Source organism: Ahaetulla prasina, chromosome 12 (genome assembly GCF_028640845.1).
Source record: "Ahaetulla prasina isolate Xishuangbanna chromosome 12, ASM2864084v1, whole genome shotgun sequence".
NCBI classification, from domain to species: Eukaryota; Metazoa; Chordata; class Lepidosauria; order Squamata; family Colubridae; genus Ahaetulla; species Ahaetulla prasina.
Genome location: NC_080550.1, coordinates 21,119,442 through 21,146,410, shown reverse-complemented (window position 1 = coordinate 21,146,410; position 26,969 = coordinate 21,119,442). Strand labels below are relative to the sequence as shown.

General features: G+C 39.4%; 1 protein-coding gene across 1 annotated transcript in view; it reads right to left on the bottom strand.

The window, feature by feature from the left end:
• Window positions 1-2,299: 2,299 nt before the first annotated feature.
• CDYL2 (chromodomain Y like 2) overlaps window positions 2,300-26,969 on the bottom strand; it is a 99,559-nt gene continuing 74,889 nt past the window's right edge. Inside the window, exons 3-7 of the mRNA XM_058155263.1 lie at window positions 18,577-18,794; window positions 15,993-16,165; window positions 9,113-9,323; window positions 7,916-8,059; window positions 2,300-3,361 (exon numbers count right to left, since the gene is read on the bottom strand). Of these exons, the coding sequence (XP_058011246.1) occupies window positions 3,203-3,361; window positions 7,916-8,059; window positions 9,113-9,323; window positions 15,993-16,165; window positions 18,577-18,794 (905 nt within the window). The 3' untranslated portion in view covers window positions 2,300-3,202. The remainder of the gene's footprint in view (window positions 3,362-7,915; window positions 8,060-9,112; window positions 9,324-15,992; window positions 16,166-18,576; window positions 18,795-26,969) is intronic.

The window sequence follows — 26,969 nt, the reverse complement described above, 5'->3', positions numbered from 1 at the left end:
GCAAAGATTTCCTGCCAAGAGGAACGTTTGCTAAATAAATTCATTTTTTTTAAAAAAAAATCAACGAAGGAAGTCCTCTCCCATCTCCAGGAATTCAAAATCACATCAAGAGCATTGATGATGTTACCTGGTTGGGTCATGAAATGCCTACAAAAAAAGCAACCAAGCTCAGAGAGCACCAAGGACTCCACTGTTCAATCTTGAGCTACAAATATTCTCTTCTTTTGAATTCAATATCCCATTTGGAAGCTCTAACAAAGGGGTGGCAAGCTAGGGAGGGCCGCGGGCAGTCCTCCTGAGCTCAGTTTTTGCTGGCTGAGGGTTGCAGGAGGCCGTCGCAGCTGAAAATGGAGCTCAGGAGCCTGTTTCCATTGGCAGAACCCTTGGGCCACCAGGGGAACCCTCGACACGAGTGACATCGAGCTGGCCAAACCCACCATGGCCATGCCCCCCCTGCCCCGCCCCCCGAGATCAAACACAACCCTGATCTGGCCCTCAATGAAATCGAGTTTGACACCCTGCTCTAACACCTAATAAGAATTTGAACTTAAACGGAAACTATGAGAAACAAACAAACAAACAAAAAACCCAGAAGAAAAATGAAAAACAACCAAAACGTTTAAGAAAACTCGCGGAAGTCAGAATTCGTGAAATGGACTTAAGCCTAGAGATATTTAGTTCTCTTGTTTCCTTTTTTTTTCTTCCTCTGCAATTTTTGTAGCTGGAAAATGGGAGGCCACCTCATAACGCAGCCCATTCATGTCCCTGTTCTCCTTTTAATGCACCTTGGTCGGGGCTTTGCCGACTTAAAAAGCAAACAGTCCTTCCATTACTTCTCAAGGGGATTTCACAGGCAGTATGAGGTGTTAAATCGAGGCAATTACAGAAAAATCTCTGCAGGGCTCCCAGGAAGTATTGGGGTCAGATGCTAAGAGCGAAGGAGCACAGAATGAGCCGAAGGAAGAGCTCTGCCTTTCTGCATTTTTCTAATGGAAAGGAGAGCTATCAATTGGTGGACAATAAAAGGAATTCCAGAACCTCTAACAGCAGCATTTTCAAAGACATCCCTAAGAATTTTAGACCACTTCTCAGAGGTGAGGGGTAGCCTCTAAGCCAGGAGGAATTCTTCATTCTTTTGTTGCTACTCTAGGTTGGTGCAATATGGTTATTACTTTTCGGTTGATTAGAAAAAAAAATAGTATGTATTTAAATAGTATATTTAAAAAAAGAAAAGAAAAGAAGGTATACCCCACCCTATTCCTCAAGTTCTCATGAGGAGCTGTGTTTACACACATTCACAGTTTCGGCACTACACTGTTCTTTTTTTAAGGAGGATTCAAATACAGGGCCCATCTCGGAGGACAATTTCTGAATATGAATCGCAGATGGAGTTCTTTTTTAAAAAAATGTCCAGGGCATTATCTAATTTCACTGCCTTTTGTCTTTGCTGACGTAGCACAATCTTTTTAAAGACAATCAGGGAGATCGTTCACATGTTCAAAACCTATCCTGTCTAGGTAAGTACAATGATAATTAATAAAGAGACATACACACACACACAGAGTATGTATGTATATGCAGTGTGTGTGTTATGCATACACACATATACATACATATGTGTATATATATGCATATGTATATATATATATGCCTCTTCATATATACTGTGTATGTATAGTGTATATACTGTATATATATATATATATATATATATATATATATATATATATATATATATATATATATATATATATATATATGTAGGTCTTTGGTTGTTCAGGTTCTCTCACGTGTAAAATTGGAAATGTCTTGGCAACGTTTTGATGAAGTCTCATTCATCATCTTCAGGCTTCAGCTTCGTGCTTCTGGGAGCAATGTGTGATCGCAGCTGTTTCTTCCTTTTAACTGCTAGTGGGGGTTTGAACTGATTGGGTGGGAGCTTGGCTGTGCTCTGATTGGATGGAGTTTTTTTTTGTGCTCTGATTGGCTGGGGGTGTGTCCTGTCTGGGTGGGGGCTTGGTTGTGCTCAATTTAGTCTGTGTTGCAGGGGGATTTGAGCTGGAATTGAAATTGAAATTGAGCACAACCAAGCCCCCACCCAAACAGGACACACCCCCAGCCAATCAGAGCACAAAAAAAACTCCATCCAATCAGAGCACAGCCAAGCTCCCACCCAATCAGTTCAAACCCCCACTAGCAGTTAAAAGGAAGAAACAGCTGCGATCACACATTGCTCCCAGAAGCACGAAGCTGAAGCCTGAAGATGACGAATGAGACTTCGTCGAAACGTTGCCAAGACACTTCCAATTTTACACGGGAGAAAACCCGAACAACCAAAGACCTACATACAAACACCCGTGAAAACCTCAGAAAACATATATATATATATATATATATACACACACACACATACATACACATACATACCTACATACCTACACACACACCCATATACCCATATTCATATCCCTATCACAGAGACTCACAAACACAAATAAATTAATTAAATAAATTGAACCAAAAGGGGGAAAGCAATCCAATCCAGGTAGGATATTTTGAAAGTTTTTTTTTTGTTTTGGCAAAATTATTTTCTTTTATCCATCAGCCGTTATAAATTATATCCCGCACATACCACATCTTCTATCGTTAACGGTGGAACAAATCAAAAATATGGACATCTTCTTCAAGCAGGCCAGCCAGATAAATACGACTTAGGACGGCTGAATTCTAAACTGAAGCTATTTGGACTGATGCTGTGACAAGAGCTGCTTACAGTAAACGGGAATAAGTTAATTATTAATAATTAATAGAAAAATAAGAAGACCAAAGAAGTAAGATTTGTGGTGTGCGTTTAAGGGGTTACCATTAGTGCTTCTTCTGGCACATGGAATGTATGTTTCTCTCCAGCCACATGGGTGTTCAAATGCAACTCTTGCCAAAGGCTGAGTCAATTCATCTGCCTTTCCCTTCCACAAAGAAAAATCTAGCCTGCTGGGAAGAATCGCTGAATACAACAAGGAAACTGGTACAACCTCGGAGATGTTAGATATGCTCTCACAAAAGCCTCCGGGAGGATTTGCTGGATCTTGGTTTTTGGCTTTCATGTGATTCTTCTCCAACCAGGAGACATTCTGAAATCGCTTTGATCCCAGAACATTCTCCCCACCCACCCACCCCCTTTTTTTTTCTTCCTTGGAGAATGTCAAACTTCGTAGATCTTGTCTTGGAGATAGCTGAACAATGAATCTAGTCCTTTGGAAGAGCTCCACAGCTGCTTTAACATCTGACATTCTTTCTCGTTCACGTCTTCAAGGCCAGATTTCAGGAAACTCCGAACCAGGCATTTCGATTCTTCCAAAACCTAAGGGAAAGCGATGACATTCCCATTCACTTATTAATTATTAATTAATTGTATTCATCCTGTTAGGAGCATAGCAGAGGTGGTCAATTCAGCAGGTTCTGACCAGTTCTGGAGAACCGGTAACGGAAATTTTGAGTAATTCAGAGAACTGGCAAATACCACCTCTGGTTGGCCTCGCCATCTATTCTCTGCCTCCCGAGTCCCAGCTGATCGGGAGGAAATGGGGATTTTGCAGTAATCTTCTCCTGCCACGCCCACCAAGCCATGCCACGCCCACCAAGCCACACCTACAGAACCGGTAGTAAAAAATGTTGAATCCCACCACTGGAGCACAGTCTTGTCATCCAAGCCACCCAGACTCATTTGCTACGAGATGGGAGGCAAATAAATTTGCTGAATGAATAAATAAATATATAAACAAATGTCTTCTAGAGAAAAAAAGAGTTTAGAGTGAAGAAACCTATTGGGATCTTGGCGTCATTGGAGAACTTCTTTGGTCTCCATCTTGATTTTTTTTTTTACTCTCCCATGAACACTCCTTTCCTTTGAGATTCATTCATTCATTCATTCATTCATTCATTCATTCATTCATTCATTCAATTTCTATAGTCAATTAAGTGACTTGGGGCAAGCTTGATACAGAGTAATAAAGTAGTTTATAAGAATGAGCTGAAAAGTAGGAAATCTTGAGTTCATACAGTGCTCACTTTTGCTAGCCTTCCATAAATTACATATAGAAATGTAAATTTAATTTTTGTTGGAAGTTTCATCCTTCCTGTCTTGTAACTGTTTTATATTCTTACTATTTTTACGATTCCAACAGATGTCTTGTTTGCATTATTTTTTTTTTATAGTTCTGCTGGGTCTTAATTTAATCATTGAAAGCTGGTTTGTGTTATTATCATAGTAGAACAAAAGGAGGTAATTGGCATTAAAAAAAGGGTTTTGGTAAGCAGGAAGCATTCTTAGCGTCATGGTCCCAAAGGTGCTTTTTCAGGAGGCAACTGGACTTTCTTGTTTTTTTCTTTGAAGACGTTTCACTTCTCATCCAAGAAGCTTCTTCAGTTCTGACAGGATGGTGGGGAATGGAAGGTCCAGCTGCCTCCTGAAAAAGCACCTTTTTGACTGAGAATCTGTACAGAGACTTAGCTTCACTGGCAATTTTTTCTCTATTGCTTTTTTGACTTTCTTGATCTAAAGCAGGGGTCTCCAACCTTGGCAACTTTAAGCCTGGAGGACTTTAACTCCCAGAATGCCCCAGCCAGCTTTGCTGGCTGGGGGATTCTGGGAGTTGAAATCCTCCAGGCTTAAAGTTGCCAAGGTTGGAGACCCCTGATATAAAGGACTTGAATGCTGTATGTTATAAAAAACAACAACCTAAGTTGAAATGAAGGTGGGGGAGATCACAGGACCTGTCCCAGGTTCTCCTCAAATCAAGAGCTTTATTGGCTCACCCAAGATACGAACACAATACTTTTGTAATATGTGCTTCTTCTGTGCTCCCCACACCCGCCCAAACATTTTGGAAGGAGAGATAATCTATAATACATTTAATTAAAAAGTTCCCAGTACTTTGCCGCTTGCTCTTTCAAGCGAAAAGGGAAGCTATTCTGTCTTTACAGAGGGAATCAGGTTACAATCTTTCATACAATCTTTCAAGGTAGGGAGGGAAAAAATATTTCTCTATCAGCTTACACTGAAAACTTGGGGACTTGCATAATGTGTGAAAAATAATTTAAGGCTGAACGCACCAGTACAGGAGCTTAATGTTTTGCCTCAGGCAACCTTTTTGAAAATCATCTTGGACAGTTTTTGAAGCTGGGGAGACCATAGCACAATGATGGCTAACCTTTTTGCCATCGCATGCCAGGAGGCAGGGGGCAGGAGGGGGGTAACGCGTGCGTGTGTCCACACTCATAATTCTATGCGCCCTGCCCCTGCACATGCAACCCCCTATCCCCCCCCCCGCTCCTGGCACGCGAAGGGCCGGTAGGCCCGTTTTTCTCTCTCACCTGGCTCCAGAACCTCTCTATGAGTCTCTGGAGGCTGGGGACAGCAAAATAGTCACTTCCTGTCTAACTGGAAGTTGGCAAACAGGCAGTTTCTCGCCTCCGGGTGGGTAGGTGGGAAAGGCCATTTTCACCCTCCCCAGACTCATAGAGAGGCTCTGGAGCCAGGTGAGAGAGAAAAAAACGGGCCTTCCCCACCACCCCCTAGGCCTTCCGGAGGCACGAAAAAGCCTGTTTCCCTATTCTAGTGGGCCCAGAAGGCCTGAAAATCAGGCCAGAGCTGAGCTCACGTGCCCACTGATATAGGTACGCCTGCCACCTGTGGCACGCATGCCATAGGTTCGCCATCACGGCCATAGCAGTAAGCAATGGGGAAAGAATATGTCATGTTCTGGACAGGATTTATTTATTTATTTATTTATTAGATTTTTATACCGCCCTTCTCTCGAAGGACTCAGGGCGGTTCACAGCCAAAATAAAACAATACTAATATACATAATAAAAACAATTATTAAAAATCTTATTAAATATCAGGCCAGATTAAAACTATTTAAAACCATAAAAACCCCAAATAATTTACATCAGAATATTAAAAACTGCTAAAAATTTCAATGCCAGTCCTGCGCGAATAAATAGGTAAGTCTTCAACTCGCGACGAAAGGTCCGAAGGTCAGGTAGTTGAGGGAGTCCTGGGAGAAGTTCATTCCAGAGGGTGGGAGCCCCCACAGAGAAGGCCCTTCCCCTGGGGGCCGCCAGCCAACATTGTTTGGTGGACGGCACCCTGAGGAGTCCCTCTCTGTGAGAGCGCACGGGTCGGTGGGAGGCAATTGGTAGCAGTAGGCGGTCCCATAAGTAACCCGGTCCTAAGCCATGGAGCGCTTTGAAGGTAGTAACCAAAACCTTGGTAGTAAGATTTTGGTAGTAACCAAAACCAAGGATCATGGTTTTCTGGTGTACTTCTCCCTCTGGCTTTTATATGAGAACTTCTAGAAGTATCCATTCATTTCCTTATTAAGCAGGTAACCTACATAAAGGCTATTGAAGGCTAACATTATAGCTGCCTGCATTTTTTTTTATCTCGAACTTGCTCATTTATTCATGAAGGTAACTATGCCATAGATTTTCAGCAATTATGGTTGGAAGCATTCCAGAAGCTATCAAAGAAGCCATCAAAAGGCCTAGGATCATCTACTCTCTTTCATGAATAAAAAAACAACAACTTGGTAAACATCGGCAATTCCTAGTATATTTTGTCCCCTAATCTAGTGTTTCTCAACCTTGACAACTTTTAAGATATTATGTGGACTTCAGCTTCCAGAATTCCCCAGCCAACCATCAGCCAGCAGTTGTGGGAGTTGAGGTCCAGACGTCTAAAAGCTGGCAAGGTTGAACAACACTGCCCTAATCTTTTCAGGACATTTGACTGTATAAAATAGACCTACAATTTCATCCCCAAGTTTTTTGGCTAGAGTGGATTTTTGTGTGTGAAATGTTTCTTCTTCTTCTGGTGTTGGCATTCTTGTTTGCTTTGGAACATCTCTGGAATCTAAAATGATTATTTCATGTTTTACACTAGTTGGGATGGAGTAATAATACTTTAATAAGGAAGTAAGTAAGAGGCAAGAGAGGGAGTGCTTTGCCTTAAGTCTCTTCTATAGGAGTTTCTGAAAGAGATGAGGTGGGATACAGTTGGCACCAAAAAATTAAAAGGTAAAGGTAAAGGTTCCCCTTGCACATACATGCTAGTCGTTGCCGACTCTAGGGGGCAGTGCTCATCTCTGTTTCAAAGCCGAAGAGCCAGCGCTGTCCGAAGACGTCTCCATGGTCATGTGGCCAGCATGACTCAACGCCAAAAGCGCATGGAACACTGTTACCTTCCCACCAAAGGTGGTTCCTATTTTTTCTACTTGCATTTTTAGGTGCTTTTGAAACTGCTAGGTTGGCAGAAGCTGGGACAAGTAACGGGAGCTCACCCCGTTACACGGCAGCACTAGGGATTCGAACCGCTGAGCTGCCGACCTTTCGATCGACAAGCTCAACGTCCTAGCCCCTGAGCCCTTCAAATAATTACCCTGAGGTAAAATGGGTGGCCAACAAACAAACGAATTGTCAGCCCTGGAGGCCATCTTTTACTTTGGATCTTCAGGGCTGCCACACTTGTTGGATGGGCATGCTTTGGGAAACGCGAGGAGGGTTGGATGGAGATATATAGCCATAACAACATTATTTTCCTTGGGAGTCAAGGACGTTCAGCCTGCATCTGGAGAGACGTGACTGGGAAACAACTCCAATTGGACGGGGACCTGATTGGACCATGTGATGGACATGTGGATGCAGGGGAAAGAACTTTGATTTTGATTTGGGTGGGGGAAACCCGGGGGCCTTTCAGATTCGGGTTTCCCCAGATGTGCCAATATGACATCTCTAATAAAATGGTGCTTTCAGGAAGATGCCTGCCCTGGAGTTTTATTTCTGTTGGGAGTGTTACTTGGAGCCCTGACACAAATTGTCCAAAGTTCTCCGTAAAACCTCATATTATTCTTACCACTGCACTGCAGGACGCCATTTCTTTTACCCTCAGCATCACTTCCTGCCCAAATGTGGTGGGCCAGAAGACTTGGGAAACAAGTCCTCTGCTGCAGGCCTCTTGCGCCGTCAGCTTCCTTCCACAAAACAGCATTTCGTTGGCCTGCAAGGATCGAATATATTAGAATAGGACAATTTATTCTCCTCCTCCAAGAAGAGCAAACACAAAACACAAGGTGACAGCGCACACAGATTGGCACAAAACAGGTGGGGATCTATTTAGTGGTAGATGCAAACATAGGATAAATAGAAAATAAGGCCTCACACCGCACTGGGAAAAATGAATCAGATGAAGTCCACTGAAATCTCTTTTTTCTGTGGTCTAGTGGGGATTGTAGATGGGTTAACCAAAGATCTTTCTTTTCCATTCCTATTTGATTTTTAAACCTGATTTGGACTGGAGAGCTACTTTGAAATGGGAGCTTTAAATAAAAAATTGCCCCTTGACCACGAAACAGGCTCAGGATGCCATATTTCAATTATTATGTTTGCAAGCAGCTGCTTTTCAGTAGCAGACAACTTGCAGCTCTGAGTATTTGCTTTGCACATACAAATCAGAAATCCAGAGGGGAAAGAAACCAAGTGACTGGAAGAAGTCTGCTACAAAGAGATGAGAAGTTCACTTCTTTGGTCCAATATTCATCCATTAGGTCAGGAAGGAAATGTCCAGAATGGAAAACCACATGTAGGACAGCACCATGGGTGTCAAGCCATTTAACTGAAGTGGGACCATAGAACAGGGGTGAAATCCAGCAGGTTCTGACAGGTTCTGGAGAACCGGTAGTGGAAATTTTGAGTAGTTCAGAGAACCGGTAAATACCATTTCTGGCTGGCCCCAGAGCGGGGTGGGAATGGGGATTTTGCAGTATCCTTCCCCTGGAGTGGGATGGGAAATGGAGATTTTGCAGTATCCTTCCCCTGCCACACCCACCAAGCCATGCCCACAGAACCGGTAGTAAAAAAATTTGAATTCCAACACTGCCATAGAACCATCTGAAAAAGAGGTCTCCAACCTTGGCCACTTTAAGACTTGTGGACTTCAACTCCCAGAGTTCCTCAGCCAGCAAAGCTGGCTGAGGAACTCTGGGAGTTGAAGTCCACAAGTCTTAAAGTGGCCAAGGTTGGAGACCCCTGATCTGAAAGAAGGAAATCTTACCAGAGCCACACCCAATATCTGTGGAAATGTGTACGATGAACAGCCTGCAGGAGTGAGCCGAATGGTTGCGTAGGGCGTTTGGAACCAGGCCTTTTCACTTGCCCACACAATGTCGCAGAGTGGTAAAATTGACGCTCCCAAGCCTAGAGCAGGACCATTGATGGCAACCACAATGGGCTTCTTAAACTGAATAAAGGCTTTCACAAAATCCCTGGAATGAAAGATATGGGTGGAAGTCACAATGAACTACTTTGTTTCATGAGAACTTTTGTCACTGCATCAGGCAGGACTTCCATGCAGTGTTTCTCCAAAAGCCAAGCAAAGGTTCTCATCCCACTTTTTTTCCTCACAGTATATAGTAAGCAGAAATATAACACTTCTGAACGTGGCTGTGCTGTCAAAACCATCATCCTCCATCTTACCTTAATATTAATGGGAGGTTTGTAGCTGTGGTTGATGTCTTTCAAACTGCCATGTACTTCTGGATGGCTTTGCAATATGAACAACTGATATTCATGCATTACAGAAATGGTCGTCTCACTTACTTTGGCCATGTCATGCAAGGGAATTCACTGGAGAAAGCAATTATCTTTGGAAGTGTTAGCGTTAAAAGGAAACCGGGGCATTAAAAAAACACAGGGAGTGGATACCATCGAAGTTGATACCAGCCACAGCATAGAAAAACTCAAAGTAGTGCAAGATTGGAAGATATGGTGAGACCTGGCCCACATCATCAAGAATGATTCAGCTGTAAGTCTTATCCTTCCCCAAATATTAGCTGCTTGATATTTTGAGTTTTAAGACAACTCTTTCTCTCCCTCTCTCCTTACATGTTCCTTCCTATACCAAAATATTAATCTAAAAGCAAAAATGATGAGTGTGGCAGAATGAAGAGCCAGAGAGTAGATTGTTGGTTTTTTGTTGTTGTTTTTTTGTAATCCCTCTCTGGACAAGGAGAAGACTGGAGATTGTCCACAAGTGCTCCACTCCTCGTGAGGAGATTGCAAGGCAATGGTTGCCAGTGGGTTTAGAACTCTGAGGGAACAGCCATTTTTGTGGAAAACATGGTCGGTGCCTTTGAAAGGACATTAATATAATATAATATAATATAATATAATATAATATAATATAATGTAATGTAATATAATATAATATAATATAATATAATATAATATAATATAATATAATATAATAATATAATATAATATAATATAATATAATATAATATAATATAATATAATATAAAAAAATAAAATATAATATAATATAATATAATATAATAAATATAATATAATATAATATTATATAATATAATATAATATAATATAATATAATATAATATAATATAATATAATATAATATAATATAACAACAGAGTTGGAAGGGACCTTGGAGGCCTTCTAGTCCAACCCCCTGCCCAGGCAGGAAACCCTACACCATCTCAGTCAGATGGTTATCCAACATTTTCTTAAAAATTTCCAGTGTTGGAGCATTCACAACTTCTGCAGGCAAGTCATTCCACTTATTAATTGTTCTAACTGTCAGGAAATTTCTCCTTAGTTCTAAGTTGCTTCTTTGCTTGATCAATTTCCACCCATTGCTTCTTGTTCTTCCCTCAGGTGCTTTGGAGAACAGCCCGACTCCCTCTTCTTTGTGGCAACCCCTGAGATATTGGAACACAGCTATCATGTCTCCCCTAGTCCTTCTTTAAGTTTGTATATTTCCTTTCCTAATCATGTTTGGAAATCACTTGTTATCTGCTTTTCAACTATTAGGAACTTTTGGCTCAATATATTTTAGAGCACCGAGTTTCCCTTATTGCTTAGCAAAAGAACTCTTACATACATGTCTTTTACATTTTTTAAAAAATAAGACCTCTGAGTGCCCTCTCAATTCTTTTATTCTGTATTCTTCACAACTAGAAATAATTTTTGGCACAGCTCAAAACAGGACTTCCAGGAACAGATGAAGCTGCTTTATACCTAGTTAAGTCATTGGTCTGTTGAGTTCAACATTGGTTGCTGTCCAAGAGTTTTCCTTGTCCCAAAAGGATACATGGAAGATTCCAGGTTCAAATCATCCAGCTTTACTGGCTGAGGGACTCTGGAAGTTGAAGTCCACAAGTCTTAAAGGGACCAAGGTTGGAGACCCCTGGTCTAAACCCTGGAATCTTCTGAATATATACAGCTTGAACTGCAGTGCTGTATTATGCCTTCTCAAATGAAAATATATTGTTATTTGGTATAAACATAATTGACGAAAATGAACCATGATTACATGGCTACAACTGGCGGAAGTGTGGCTTGAGTCCAAATTGGATAGGACAATCTACAGTTTGCATCTGAAAACCTGTCCTTCATATTATGTAGATCGGCATTGAACGTAATATGAGATATATGAAAAGAAGGCAATATTTTAACTTTGAGAGTCTATTTGCATGCAAATGAAGCCATTTCCCTAAGAAGAAAAATCTTCAAACGTTGCCTTAAGAAGTCTGGTGAATAGACCAGAAACATGATGGAATTAAACCATGGAAAAAATGCTAACAAAATTCAAAAAGCGAGTTAAGAGAAAGATTGCTTTAGTTTTCTGCACATTGGTGTTCTCCAGATATATTGAATTAGAAGTCTTGGAGCCGAAAGCTATGTTGGCTTAGAATTTTAGTAATTCTTAGTTTTCCTTGACTTACTGCCTTTTAAATATATCAAACTACATTTGGAAGGCAACAATTCAGGGGAAATCTGAAGATGGACAACCAAACCAGAAGTAGGAGAATTCAGATAACCTTCATCTAATCAATAAGGTACTAATTGCAGTCAGAGAGTTCAACTTTTTCTCTACTCCTCAGAGTTTCACCTCTGTAAGTCCCAGTGTACACAGGTTTTTCTAAAGAGAAACTGAAGAATTAAAAGTGTCTGCCAGAAAGAAAGAGCCAATTTGATTCAGAAAAAAATATATTTATTTATTTATTTTATTTTTCGTATTTTTATACCGCCCTATCTCCCTAGGGACTCAGGGCGGTTAACAACCAGATAAAAATATACATATAAATACAAATAAAAACATCCATTAAAAAACTTATTATAATTGGCCGAATAATTAAAATGATGATAATAAAAATAATAAAACCCCCATTAAAACCAATTCGAATTTAAAATCTAGTCCAGTCCTGCGCAAATAAATAGATGTGTCTTAAGCTCGCGGCATGAATATTTAAATGCGGCACCACTTAAAAAAAATTATAGATCAACACAAAATAGTTTTTATCTATCTGCAACAGGAAATGAAATTGAATAAACAGTAAAACAATTGAATTTGAATGGATCTAGGGCACCTGATGGTATCTCTACAATTTACTAGAAAACTTTCCAAGACATTCTGACCAAACCTGTAATCAAGGCAATGAATGAAATTCAGGTACATGAAGAACTTCCTTTGGCATGGAAAGAAACACTTTTAAAAAAATAATAATCCTGTTTTTTAAAAAATAAAGAAGTATTCAACTTATCTGAGTTTTGCAGACCCATCTCCTTACTGAATGTGGACTGCAAACTTTTTATGGCAGTACTTGCAAAGAGAAATAATATTAGGCATATCATAAATATTATTGATAAGACAAATCAAAAGAACAAAAAAAAATGCTTTGATTTTCCTTTATGCTGAAAAAGCCTTTGACAATTTTGGCATGACCTTTCATGTTTGCAGTTCTGAAGAAAATGGGTGACAGCTCTAATTTTTTTGACATCAATACAATGCATTTATTTAATGCACACAGAGGCTCAGTGGCTAAGACACTGAGTTTATCAATTGAAAGGTTGGCAGTTCAGCAGTTTGAATCCCTAATGCTGCGTAACGTGGTGAGCTCCCATTACTTGTCCCAGCTTCTGCCAACCTAGCAGTTTGAAAGCACGTAAAAAAAAATGCAAGTAGAAAATAGGGACCACCTTTGGTGGGAAGATAACAGTGTTCCGTGCTCTTTTGGCATTTAGTCATGCTGGCTGGCTCTTCGGCTTTGAAACGGAGATGAGCACCGCCCCCTAGAGTCTGGAACGACTAGCACATATGTGCGAGGGGAATCTTTAACTTTACCATGCATTTATAAAGGACAAAAAGTCAGTAGTGAATGGCCTCATCTTGGAGCAATGCACAATATACTGAAAGGAACAAAACAGTGTTCTCCCCTTTCTTTTTCCTAGAATAGAAAATCTCAGAGTTGGAAGGACCCTTGGAGGTCTTCTAGTCCAGGGGTCTCCAACCTTGACAACTTTAAGACTTGTGGACTTCAACTCCCAGAGTTCCTCAGCCAGCAGGAGTTGAAGTCCACAAGTCTTAAAAGTTGCCAAGGTTGGAGACCCCTGTTCAAGCAGGAGATCCTATAGCTTCATTCTTTCATTCATATGATTTTCATTCTGATTAGAACTACAGCTTCTGGCAACTTGAATACATCAAGTCCTTATGATTTATATTGATATTGATTGTTTCTTGATTGCTTATTTGTAGCCTATGACTATCATTAAGTGTTGTATCATTAAGTGTTAAATTTGTATCATATGACCATCATTAAGTGTTGTACCTTGATGAAGGTGCACTGAGAGCATATGCACCAAGACAAATTCCTTGTGTGTCCAATCACACCTGGCCAATAAATTATTCTATTCTATTCTATTCTATTCTATTCTATTCTATTCTATTCTATTCTATTCTATTCTATTCTATTCTATCAAGAATGTAGAATTTAAGGAATCAAGAACACAAGCTGTAATTATTTTCTGATATTATACTCAAAACTACTCAACGCAGAGAATCTTTTTTTAAAAAAAAAAGTATTTATTGAATTTTCCAACATTTAAAACACTAATGGGATGGTATATAAATGGTCATAGTCATGCGCAAGAGTTGAATGTGTTTTGTGTTTTTCCAGAGAATCTTTAATATTGTTGGTGGCGTATAGAATTTGGTCCATTGAACTAATCAAGGAAAAAACCTCAAACTTTGGTATGGAATTTGACAGGATGAAAAACAACATGCCTATAGAGCAGTTCTGCTAATTTGTTTTTTACAAAGAAGGCTTTTTAAAGGAATAATTATTCCTAAAATTGGAAAACTATATCAAGAGACAGTTCCAGACAGAAAAAGTTGAATCTGTTTTAGTTGAGGAGCATCCCAGCTGGCAATATGAATATTCTACCAACACTAAACTTCCTTTTTCAAATGTCTCCAGTATTCATGAAAGTAAAATATTAAATGTTTGGCACAGACAAGTAATGAATTATATCTGTTCCAACAAAAAGCCAAGGATTAAATTAAAAAATGTGCAGCAGAGCTCAAGAGAACAAGACGGGATTGCAGTTCCAAATCTTACTGTGTAGTATACTCTAGAGACATTAGGTTACCTAACATAAAACATAGAATACTAGGGTTGGAAGTGACCATAGAGGTCTTTCAGTCCAACCTCCTGCTCAAGCAGAAGACCCTATGCCATTCCAGACAAATGGGTCCAGTCTCTTTTTGAAAAGCTCCAGTGATGGAGCATCCACACGTTCTGGAAATATTTCATAACATGAATTTCAGAATGGAATATGGAAGAAGCAAGCCTTCTGTAGTGGCTGTATAAATATATTTGGACTGGCACACATTGAAACTATAGGTAATTATGCAATATTAAGTAACCTACTAAATATAAGGGATAAGTACAGGAAAAGAATAGATCCCTTGTTATTCTCTGTTTGGTTGCTTTGCTATTGAAAGTCTATTTTTATGAAGACGATGATAGCACCATCTTAGCCCATATAGCCATGGGCAAAATCATAATTTGTTTAGATCACAATGTCTTGGAGTCCTAGTAGACAACCATTTAAATATGAGCCAGCAGTGAGCTGCAGCTGCCAAAAAAGCCAACACAGTTCTAGGCGGCATACAGAATCAAGATCACCTGAAGTGTTAATACCACTTTATAATGCTTTGGTAAGGCCACACTTGGAATATTGCATCCAGCTTTAGTCGCCACGATGTAAAAAAGATGGGCAGACTCTAGAAAGAGTGCAGAGAAGAGCAACAGAGATGATTAGGGGACTGGAGGCTAAAACATGAAGAATGGTTGTAGGAACTGGGTATGTCTAGTTTAAGGAAAAGAAGAACTAGGGGAGACATGATAGCAGTGTTCCAGTATCTCAGGGGCTGCCACAAAGAAGAGGGAGTCAAAGTATTCTCCAAAGCCCTTGAGGGCAGGACAAGAAGCAATGGGTAGAAACTAATCAAGGAGAGAAGCAACTTAAAACTAAGGAGAAATTTCCTGACAGTTAGAACAATCAATCAGTGGAACAACTTGCCTCCAGAAGTTGTGAATCCTCCAATACTGGAAGTTTTTAAGAAAATGTTAGATAACCATTTGTCTGAAGTGGTGTAGGATTTCCTGCCTAAGCAGGGGGTTGGACTAGAAGACCTCCAAGGTCCCTTCCAACTCTGCTATTCTATTCTATTCTATTCTATTCTATTCTATTCTATTCTATTCTATTCTATTCTATTCTATTCTACTCTACTCTACTCTACTCTACTCTACTCTACTCTACTCTATTCTTATTGATAATTGGATAAAGATAAAATCTCTCAAATTTATTACTATACAATTTCTTCTACCTTCAGCTGGGTACAAGCCCTCAATGTGGCAGCTAAAGAATTTACAGATAGGAGGAAGAATATTAAGAAGTTTGCATCAACCCAGCTAAGCATGCTGAGCAAATAAACCCTACATCAAGAAAATGTAAATATCAAACACCTCTTTCATTTGGCCTAACCCAACCCAATTCAAACGTTAAAATAAATAAAACCAAATCATCTGAGGATTTTTTCTGTCTGGAGGATTCCAAAACCCATAATTCACCTTATAGCCTCAGCGATCCGGGTGCTTTCTTTTCTTCGGTCGCTGGATAACCTTCCAATTAGGTAGGAATAGTCCAAGCCGCTACAAAACACACTGCCTACGGCACTGAGCAGCAGAAGCTTGCTATCATCAGCGGATGCGTTGCAAAGGGCCCTTCGGACCTCCTTCATAATCTGTAGAGAAACAAATAACAGTCCAGTTCTTTTTACACGAATCATGGAATATTTACCCTGGTTTTTTTGTTTTGTTTTGTTTTGTTGTTGTTGCTTCAAATCTGACTCAGGATAACAGCGGCTGTGTTTCCTAACAGCTGGTTTCTCAAACGTTTTTCAAATCTATATTTCATATCTGCTTTTGAGATGCTTCCTAACATCAAAGGCAACAACATATAGCGACGCAGAGGAGGAGGAGGAGGCAAAGAGAAGGACACAAGTATGTTTTGATCTTTGCTCAGTAAGGTAAAGGTAAAGGTTCCCCTCTCACATATGTGCTAGTCGTTCCTGACTCTAGGGGGCGGTGCTCATCTCCATTTCAAAGCCGAAGAACCAGCGTTGTCCGAAGACGTCTCTGTGATCATGTGGCTGGCATGACTCAATGCCAAAGGCGCAAGGAACACTGTTATCTTCCCACCAAAGGTGGTCCCTATTTTTCTACTTGCATTTTTAACGTGCTTTTGAACTGCTAGATTGGCAGAAGCTGGGACAAGTAACGGGAGCTCACCCTACTCGAACCGCTGAACTGCCGACCTTCTGATCGACAATCTCAGCGTCAAAGGTTAGAAAGTGGTTTTCAGCAATGTGCCTTCGCCCAGGGGTCCCCAACCCCTGGTCTTGGGGATGCTGCAACGGTCATAGGTGCGAGAAATGGTTGTAAGTCACTTTTTCAGTGCGATTGTAACTTTGAACGGTCACTAAATGAACTGTTGTAAGTCGAGGACTACCTGTATAGTCAAAAGAGGCATATACAGGAACTGCCAAATCAAATCAAACCTTTACTGTCAATGCACAACATGTGTACAATGAGATTGAATATTATAATGCCTTATTTTACATAAGATGAATGGCAGCTGTACCTCAATATTATTTATATAATAATATATATTATATTACCCTGCAGAAGCCACAGGGATGTCATGCATATCACATCATCATGCAAATGATGTAATTTGTATTAGAACATAGAATCATAGGACTGGAAAGAACCTCAGAGGTCTTCTAGTCTAACCCCCTGCTCAAGACAAGAGCCCAGTGGTGGGATTCAGCCTGTTTTGTCCGGTTTGGGTGAACTGGTAGCGCCGACAGCGGTAGGCCCCACCCACCCATCTGGATGTAATGCCGTCCTATTTAGCCACATTTTGAAGGCCATGTGCATGTGTGGAAGGTGCTTGTGCGAGCAAAGAGCATGCGTGGAAGGCTGAGCATGTGTGGAAAGTGGTGTGTGCAATCAAAGTGAGAGTGTGTGCTCGTGCGCGTGCTCACATCTGCGAATTGGTAGGGAAGGTTGGTGAATCCTACCTCTGCAGGAGCCTTATACTAACTCAGTCAAGTGGCTGTCCAGTCCTCCAGCATTGGAGCACTCGCAACTCTCGGAGACAAGCTATTTCACTGATTAATTATTATTAATTAATGTTATTATGAATTATTCTCACTTTCAGGAATATTCTCCCTAGTTCTAGGTTGGATCTCTCTTTCACAAACTTCTACCCATTACTTTTTGTCCTGTCCTCAGAGGCTTTGGAGATGACATTGGCCCCGCTCTTCTCTATGACACCCCTCAAGTACTGGGAGACAGTTATCAAGTTACTTCTAGTTCTTTTCTTTGAGAAGGATTATTAATTAATTAATTAATTTATTTTATTTATTTAATCAAATTTTTATACCGCCCTATCTCCCGAAGGACTCAGGGCAGTTTACAGCCAGATAAAAACACAAGAATAAATACAAGATAAAAACACTATTAAAAAACTTATTGAATTAGGCCAGATTTAAAATTATAATTAAAATAATAAAAACCCCGTTAAAAACTAAATTTAAAATTAAAATTCTAATCCAGTTCTGCGCAGATAAATAGATGTGTCTTAAGCTCGCAGCGAAAGGTTCGAAGGTTAGGAAGTTGACGGAGTCCTGGGGGAATTATTGCATAATAACCGCAGAGACACCCATGCTTTCAACCAGTGTAAGTCTAATTTGTAATTGCTCTAAGAGGTAACTTTTTTTTCTGCCTTCCAGCTCTTCTCTCAAATATTTATGTCCTTCAGATTGATTGCACCCTCAACAAAGAACGAAAGCTCCCAAAAAAATAAAAATACATTCCAAGTTATAGGAAACCTTTGATACCTGGAGCTGAATCCAACTCTACATACGAATGTGACAGGAAAGGTAAAATAATGTAAGTAAACATTGACAAAATTGTGCATGTACTTCAAACCTGCAGCCCCCATTCTGGTCTTCCCTTCAAACTTAAAATCAGAAATGGAAATTCAAGGGAGTTATTTCATTATGGGATAAATAATAAACAGAGGGATGCTTTTATGGCTATTGATCACTTCCCACTGTTCTCTTCGATTGGATGTTCACCTGCGTACCTCTGGAGTCAGTGCATTGTTATCTGAGGTCTGACTGGACAGGAGGATGTGTGTGAATCCATCTTCTTTGCGTACAACAATGTCTCTAAACCGACAGTTGCTTTCATTCTGACGCACGCTGTACCTGAGTCTCTTATCGAAGACGTAACCCTTTTCACTCTCCAGTTTCCGTTTCACAGTGGTATGAAGATTCAGGCCTCCATTTGCAAGAGAGGAACCTTTCAAAAAGCAAAGGGGAAGTAGGAACACAAGTTAATATCTCAATCGATCCAAAGTACTGCATTCAGTTTTGGTCGCCACCATGTAAAAAAGATGTGGAGACTCTAGAAAGGGTGCAGAGAAGAGCAACAAAGATGATGAGGGGACTGGTGGCTAAAACTTATGAAGAACGGTTGCAGGAACTGGGTATGCCTAGTTTAATGAAGGACTAGGGGAGACGTGATAGCAGTCTTCCAATATCTCAGGGGCTGCCACAAAGAAGAGGGAGTCAAGCTATTCTCCAAAGCACCTGAGGGCAGGACAAGAAGCAATGGGTAGAAAATAATCAAGGAGAGAAGCAACTTAGAACTAAGGAGAAATTTCCTGACAGTTAGAACAATTAATCAGTGGAACAACTTGCCTCCAGAGGTTGTGAATGCTCCAACACTGGAAGTTTTTAAGAAGATGTTGGATAACCATTTGTCTGAAGTGGTGTAGGGTTTCCTGCCTAAGCAGGGGGTTGGACTAGAAGACCTCCAAGGTCCCTTCCAACTCTGTTATTCTAAGTAGAAGTAAACATGCCAGTGTTTCTTTTGGGTCTCATCCCTCATCCCTGGCCTACCAATTAGGATTGAAAGAATTTATTGTCCTAAGTAACCTGTACTAACTAAAAGTGACTAACAAAGAATCATTGGAATGCAGAAAAGCAGACATGAAGGCAAAATCACAAAACTGCATCTCACTTTATTTTGGCCATGTCATGCAAAGGAACTCCCTGGAGAAAGCAATTGTGTTTGGAAGAGTTAGCAATAAAAGTAAACCAGGCTGCCAAAGAATATGGTGGATGGACACCATCAAAGCTGACACCAGCCAGAGCATACAAAAACTCAAACAAGTACTGCAAGATTGAAAGACATGGAGAAGCTTCTTCAGCTCTGCTGATGAGAGAGCTGAAGAAGCTTCTTCAGCTCTGCTGATGAGAGAGCTGAAGAAGCTTCTTCAGCTCTGCTGATGAGAGAGCTGAAGAAGCTTCTTCAGCTCTGCTGATGAGAGAGCTGAAGAAGCTTCTTCAGCTCTGCTGATGAGAGAGCTGAAGAAGCTTCTTCAGCTCTGCTGATGAGAGAGCTGAAGAAGCTTCTTCAGCTCTGCTGATGAGAGAGCTGAAGAAGCTTCTTCAGCTCTGCTGATGAGAGAGCTGAAGAAGCTTCTTCAGCTCTGCTGATGAGAGAGCTGAAGAAGCTTCTTCAGCTCTGCTGATGAGAGAGCTGAAGAAGCTTCTTCAGCTCTGCTGATGAGAGAGCTGAAGAAGCTTCTTCAGCTCTGCTGATGAGAGAGCTGAAGAAGCTTCTTCAGCTCTGCTGATGAGAGAGCTGAAGAAGCTTCTTCAGCTCTGCTGATGAGAGAGCTGAAGAAGCTTCTTCAGCTCTGCTGATGAGAGAGCTGAAGAAGCTTCTTCAGCTCTGCTGATGAGAGAGCTGAAGAAGCTTCTTCAGCTCTGCTGATGAGAGAGCTGAAGAAGCTTCTTCAGCTCTGCTGATGAGAGAGCTGAAGAAGCTTCTTCAGCTCTGCTGATGAGAGAGCTGAAGAAGCTTCTTCAGCTCTGCTGATGAGAGAGCTGAAGAAGCTTCTTCAGCTCTGCTGATGAGAGAGCTGAAGAAGCTTCTTCAGCTCTGCTGATGAGAGAGCTGAAGAAGCTTCTTCAGCTCTGCTGATGAGAGAGCTGAAGAAGCTTCTTCAGCTCTGCTGATGAGAGAGCTGAAGAAGCTTCTTCAGCTCTGCTGATGAGAGAGCTGAAGAAGCTTCTTCAGCTCTGCTGATGAGAGAGCTGAAGAAGCTTCTTCAGCTCTGCTGATGAGAGAGCTGAAGAAGCTTCTTCAGCTCTGCTGATGAGAGAGCTGAAGAAGCTTCTTCAGCTCTGCTGATGAGAGAGCTGAAGAAGCTTCTTCAGCTCTGCTGATGAGAGAGCTGAAGAAGCTTCTTCAGCTCTGCTGATGAGAGAGCTGAAGAAGCTTCTTCAGCTCTGCTGATGAGAGAGCTGAAGAAGCTTCTTCAGCTCTGCTGATGAGAGAGCTGAAGAAGCTTCTTCAGCTCTGCTGATGAGAGAGCTGAAGAAGCTTCTTCAGCTCTGCTGATGAGAGAGCTGAAGAAGCTTCTTCAGCTCTGCTGATGAGAGAGCTGAAGAAGCTTCTTCAGCTCTGCTGATGAGAGAGCTGAAGAAGCTTCTTCAGCTCTGCTGATGAGAGAGCTGAAGAAGCTTCTTCAGCTCTGCTGATGAGAGAGCTGAAGAAGCTTCTTCAGCTCTGCTGATGAGAGAGCTGAAGAAGCTTCTTCAGCTCTGCTGATGAGAGAGCTGAAGAAGCTTCTTCAGCTCTGCTGATGAGAGAGCTGAAGAAGCTTCTTCAGCTCTGCTGATGAGAGAGCTGAAGAAGCTTCTTCAGCTCTGCTGATGAGAGAGCTGAAGAAGCTTCTTCAGCTCTGCTGATGAGAGAGCTGAAGAAGCTTCTTCAGCTCTGCTGATGAGAGAGCTGAAGAAGCTTCTTCAGCTCTGCTGATGAGAGAGCTGAAGAAGCTTCTTCAGCTCTGCTGATGAGAGAGCTGAAGAAGCTTCTTCAGCTCTGCTGATGAGAGAGCTGAAGAAGCTTCTTCAGCTCTGCTGATGAGAGAGCTGAAGAAGCTTCTTCAGCTCTGCTGATGAGAGAGCTGAAGAAGCTTCTTCAGCTCTGCTGATGAGAGAGCTGAAGAAGCTTCTTCAGCTCTGCTGATGAGAGAGCTGAAGAAGCTTCTTCAGCTCTGCTGATGAGAGAGCTGAAGAAGCTTCTTCAGCTCTGCTGATGAGAGAGCTGAAGAAGCTTCTTCAGCTCTGCTGATGAGAGAGCTGAAGAAGCTTCTTCAGCTCTGCTGATGAGAGAGCTGAAGAAGCTTCTTCAGCTCTGCTGATGAGAGAGCTGAAGAAGCTTCTTCAGCTCTGCTGATGAGAGAGCTGAAGAAGCTTCTTCAGCTCTGCTGATGAGAGAGCTGAAGAAGCTTCTTCAGCTCTGCTGATGAGAGAGCTGAAGAAGCTTCTTGGATGAGAAGTGAAACGTCTTCCAAAAAAAAAATAGAATAGAATAGAATAGAATAGAAATTTTTATTGGCCAAGTGTGATTGGACACACAAGGAATTTGTCTTGGTGCATATGCTCTCAGTGTACATAAAAGAAAAGATACGTTCCAACAAGTCCAGCACCTTTGGGACAACCATGACCTGGTTGACTGAGAATCTCCATAAATTTCTGGCTTTGGATTCATTTGACTTACTTCAACCAATAGGAATAGATTTCTTCACTAGTGCATGGGGGTCAACCCACGTTCTATCTATCAGTGGAAATATGGTCAGTGGAAATGATGTTGCTTCAGACTTCGATAATCCCATCCATTGAAAATTACTTGATGTGGGCATGCATTACCCTAGGTCAGGGGTTTGCAAACTTGGCTCTTTTAAGACTTGTGGACTTCAACTCCCAGAGTTCCTCAGCCAGCAAAGCTTAAGTCTTAAAAGAGCCAAGTTTGCAGACTCCTGACCTAAGTCAGTGATGGCTAACCTTTTCCAGACCAAGTGCCCAAAGCGCCCGAATCCCCCGTATGCCCCCCACCCCCCCGTACATGTGCCCACGGGCCCTGTGCATGAGCCCCACATCCCCTGCATGTTCCCCCCGCAAATGTACAAGCACCCCCTGCATGCGTCCCACCCTCTGCATGCGCGGCAGAGACCCGATGACCAGCTGGTTGGCAAAAGGTGCGCGCTCATGCACGGCGGAACTGAACTGGGGCGACGGCTCATGTGCCCACAGAGTGGGCGCCGTGCCACATGCACCATCATGGTCCAAGTTTTCCTGACTGTATACCTCAGGAAGCAAGGATAAGGTACTGAGGTTCCCACAATGAATGGGAGTTATGGCTGGGGTTTTCTTTCCTTCCTGGGAATTGACCATTCAAATTAATCAGACCACTATGAGGATGGTATGTCTCCCGCTTCAAAAGGGAAGGAATAAGGTGATTGATTATGGATCAGAAACAGAGGAACGTGCTCATTTTCCTGCTATTTTAATATCAGAGAGCAACTCGCCCACTTTTGATATGCAAAACTGATTATCTCCCCTTCCTCCTCCTCCTCCTCCTCTCCTTCCTCATTTTGCCTTGCAGTGAGGGATTTGCAGGCCCAATAAATAGAGATTGGCCTAATATATTAGGGCAATTGATAGTAGATCCCAATGCAATCTTTATAGAAGTTTTCCGGGAGAAAGGGAAACATGAACTTGAGATTTATGGGTTTTAAGATTAGAAATGGTAGCTTGTGGAAGAGAGGAAATGATGAGGTAGCTTCAGAGAATGAGGGCAAAATATAAATGAATTTATAACCATTGTCAAGAGGATCAGAAGCCGCTTTATTTTTCCTTTCCTTTTATTTTCTGTTTCTATTTTTCACTATTTACTATTGTTCTTTATATCTTGATATATACATATCTATATATACATATCTATATATCAGATAGTAGATACATTAAAGGTAATGTATCTAAAGGTAAAAGGTAAAAGTTCCCCTCGCACATATGTGCTAGTCGTTCCTGACTCTAGGGGGCGGTGTTCATCTCCGTTTCAAAGCCGAAGAGCCAGCGCTGTCCGAAGACGTCTCCGTGGTCATCTGGCCGGCATGACTCAATGCCAAAGTCACACGGAACACGGTTACCTTCCCACCAAAGGTGGTCCCTATTTTTGTACTTCCATTTTTACATGCTTTCAAACTGCTAGGTTGGCAGAAGCTGGGACAAGTAATGGGAGCTCACCCTGTTACACGGCAGCACTAGGGATTTGAACTGCTGAACTGCTAACGTTTCGAACAACAAGCTCAGCGACTTAGCTACTGAGCTACCACGTCCCCCTTCATTAAAGGTACTGGCCACTAAAGCCATTTTAGAGACTTCACTTTGTTAAATAATCTATTAATTTCTTGGAAAACAGGATTGTAAAGTATTGAAGCTCCTATCCAAATTTGTTGATTTAATATTTGGTCTAAATATGGCTACTTCTTTGCATGTTACTTTTCTCTGAATTTTGTAATGCAGTTAATTTTAAAGAAATCCAAAGAATTACTAAAACATGCCTTTGGACAGAAGGACACATTTTGAAACTTACATTTGAAACATTCTTAAAACTTAGTATGAAATACTTTTAATCTATGTGAAGCAACATGCGTTTATAGAATATGCATTTAAATAGGAACTCTTGAACAGATTTAAATAAAATTGTGCATGAAAGATTATGTCTAAGCCATTTCTGAATGCTTTTAAAGTAGAAAGTGCAACATATTTTAATACAATCAATATCATGAATAAATGAAGAATGAATAATTTGTCCATCCCTTATAAATCTCTGAAGCTTTTTTTCAGTGACGGTTCACCGTTTAGAACAAGAGATTAATAAGGTTAGCTATTAAGGTTTTTTTATTACGGCTTTATTTGATTATTATTTCATTGCTATTCCTTTAATCAGAGGTGGGATTCAGCCAGTTCTGGTGAACTGGTAGCAGCGACCTGCCATTCTATTTAGCCATGTTTTCTAAGCCGTGCACATGCCACACTCACATTTTCGGTGTGCGGCAAAGCAGTGGTAAAATTATGTGAAACTCACCTCTGCCTTTAAATCATTTATATACTGGTTTCCTAATTTATAACTTTATATTTATAACCTTATATGTTTTGTGATGTACATATTGATTTCTACAAACTTAATGTATTAGTATAGTTCTATCATACAAGTCTGGCTGGAAATAAATTAAGCAACACATATTTTAATGGATTTGTAATCACTAGATCTTACGAAATGGTTATCCTTATCTGGACAGGGGGAATTTTGGTGAATTGGGCTTATTTAATCCTTAGATGAGAGACATTGGAGAGATAAGACTGGGAAGTTGATAAAACTATTCCTAAAATGGACATCAACAACATTCCAAGAAAATTGCATCGGTCCATCTTGATGTTTGATGAAGACTCAAACTCTAGATTGATAGATAGATAGATCTAGATCTAGATCTAGATCTAGAACTAGATCTATGTATATTGAGCTGAAACAAATGAATGGGATGAGTTTGACCCTGTGGCTCCCGAGGACGTGGACAGGTTGTTGGGGAGGCTTCACGCCACTACATGTTTACTGGACCCGTGTCCTTCCTGGCTGGTACTGGCCACTCAGGAGGTGACACGAGGCTGGCTCCAGAGGATTATCAATGCTTCCTTGTTGGAAGGGGTCTTCCCTGCCGCCTTGAAAGAGGCGGTGGTGAGACCCCTCCTCAAGAAGCCCTCTTTGGACCCAGCTATTTTGGGTAATTATCGTCCAGTCTCCAACCTTCGCTTTGTTGCGAAGGTTGTAGAGAGTGCTGTGGCGCGACAGCTACCCCAATACCTGGATGAATCCGTCTATCTAGACCCGTTCCAGTCCGGCTTCCGACCCGGATACAGCACGGAGACAGCTTTGGTCGCATTGGTGGATGATCTCTGGAGGGCCAGGGACAGGGGTTATTCCTCTGCCCTGGTCCTATTAGACCTCTCAGCGGCTTTTGATACCATCGACCATGGTATCTTGCTGCGCCGGTTGGGGGGATTGGGAGTGGGAGGCACCGTGTATCGGTGGTCCTCCTCCTATCTCTCCGACCGGCCGCAGACGGTGTTGACGGGGGCAGAGGTCGACCGCGAGGTGCCTCACTTGTGGGGTGCCGCAGGGGTCGATTCTCTCGCCCCTTCTGTTCAACATCTATATGAAGCCATTGGGTGAGATCATCAGTGGCTTCGGGTGAGATACCAGCAGTACGCTGATGACACCCAGCTGTACTTTATAATAAAATAATAAAATAATAAAATAATAAAATAATAAAATAATAAAATAATAAAATAATAAAATAATAAAATAATAAAATAATAAAATAATAAAATAATAAAATAATAAAATAATAAAATAATAAAATAATAAAATAATAAAATAATAAAATAATAAAATAATAAAATAATAAAATAATAAAATAATAAAATAATAAAATAATAAAATAATAAAATAATAAAATAATAAAATAATAAAATAATAAAATAATAAAATAATAAAATAATAAAATAATAAAATAATAAAATAATAAAATAATAAAATAATAAAATAATAAAATAATAAAATAATAAAATAATAAAATAATAAAATAATAAAATAATAAAATAATAAAATAATAAAATAATAAAATAATAAAATAATAAAATAATAAAATAATAAAATAATAAAATAATAAAATAATAAAATAATAAAATAATAAAATAATAAAATAATAAAATAATAAAATAATAAAATAATAAAATAATAAAATAATAAAATAATAAAATAATAAAATAATAAAATAATAAAATAATAAAATAATAAAATAATAAAATAATAAAATAATAAAATAATAAAATAATAAAATAATAAAATAATAAAATAATAAAATAATAAAATAATAAAATAATAAAATAATAAAATAATAAAATAATAAAATAATAAAATAATAAAATAATAAAATAATAAAATAATAAAATAATAAAATAATAAAATAATAAAATAATAAAATAATAAAATAATAAAATAATAAAATAATAAAATAATAAAATAATAAAATAATAAAATAATAAAATAATAAAATAATAAAATAATAAAATAATAAAATAATAAAATAATAAAATAATAAAATAATAAAATAATAAAATAATAAAATAATAAAATAATAAAATAATAAAATAATAAAATAATAAAATAATAAAATAATAAAATAATAAAATAATAAAATAATAAAATAATAAAATAATAAAATAATAAAATAATAAAATAATAAAATAATAAAATAATAAAATAATAAAATAATAAAATAATAAAATAATAAAATAATAAAATAATAAAATAATAAAATAATAAAATAATAAAATAATAAAATAATAAAATAATAAAATAATAAAATAATAAAATAATAAAATAATAAAATAATAAAATAATAAAATAATAAAATAATAAAATAATAAAATAATAAAATAATAAAATAATAAAATAATAAAATAATAAAATAATAAAATAATAAAATAATAAAATAATAAAATAATAAAATAATAAAATAATAAAATAATAAAATAATAAAATAATAAAATAATA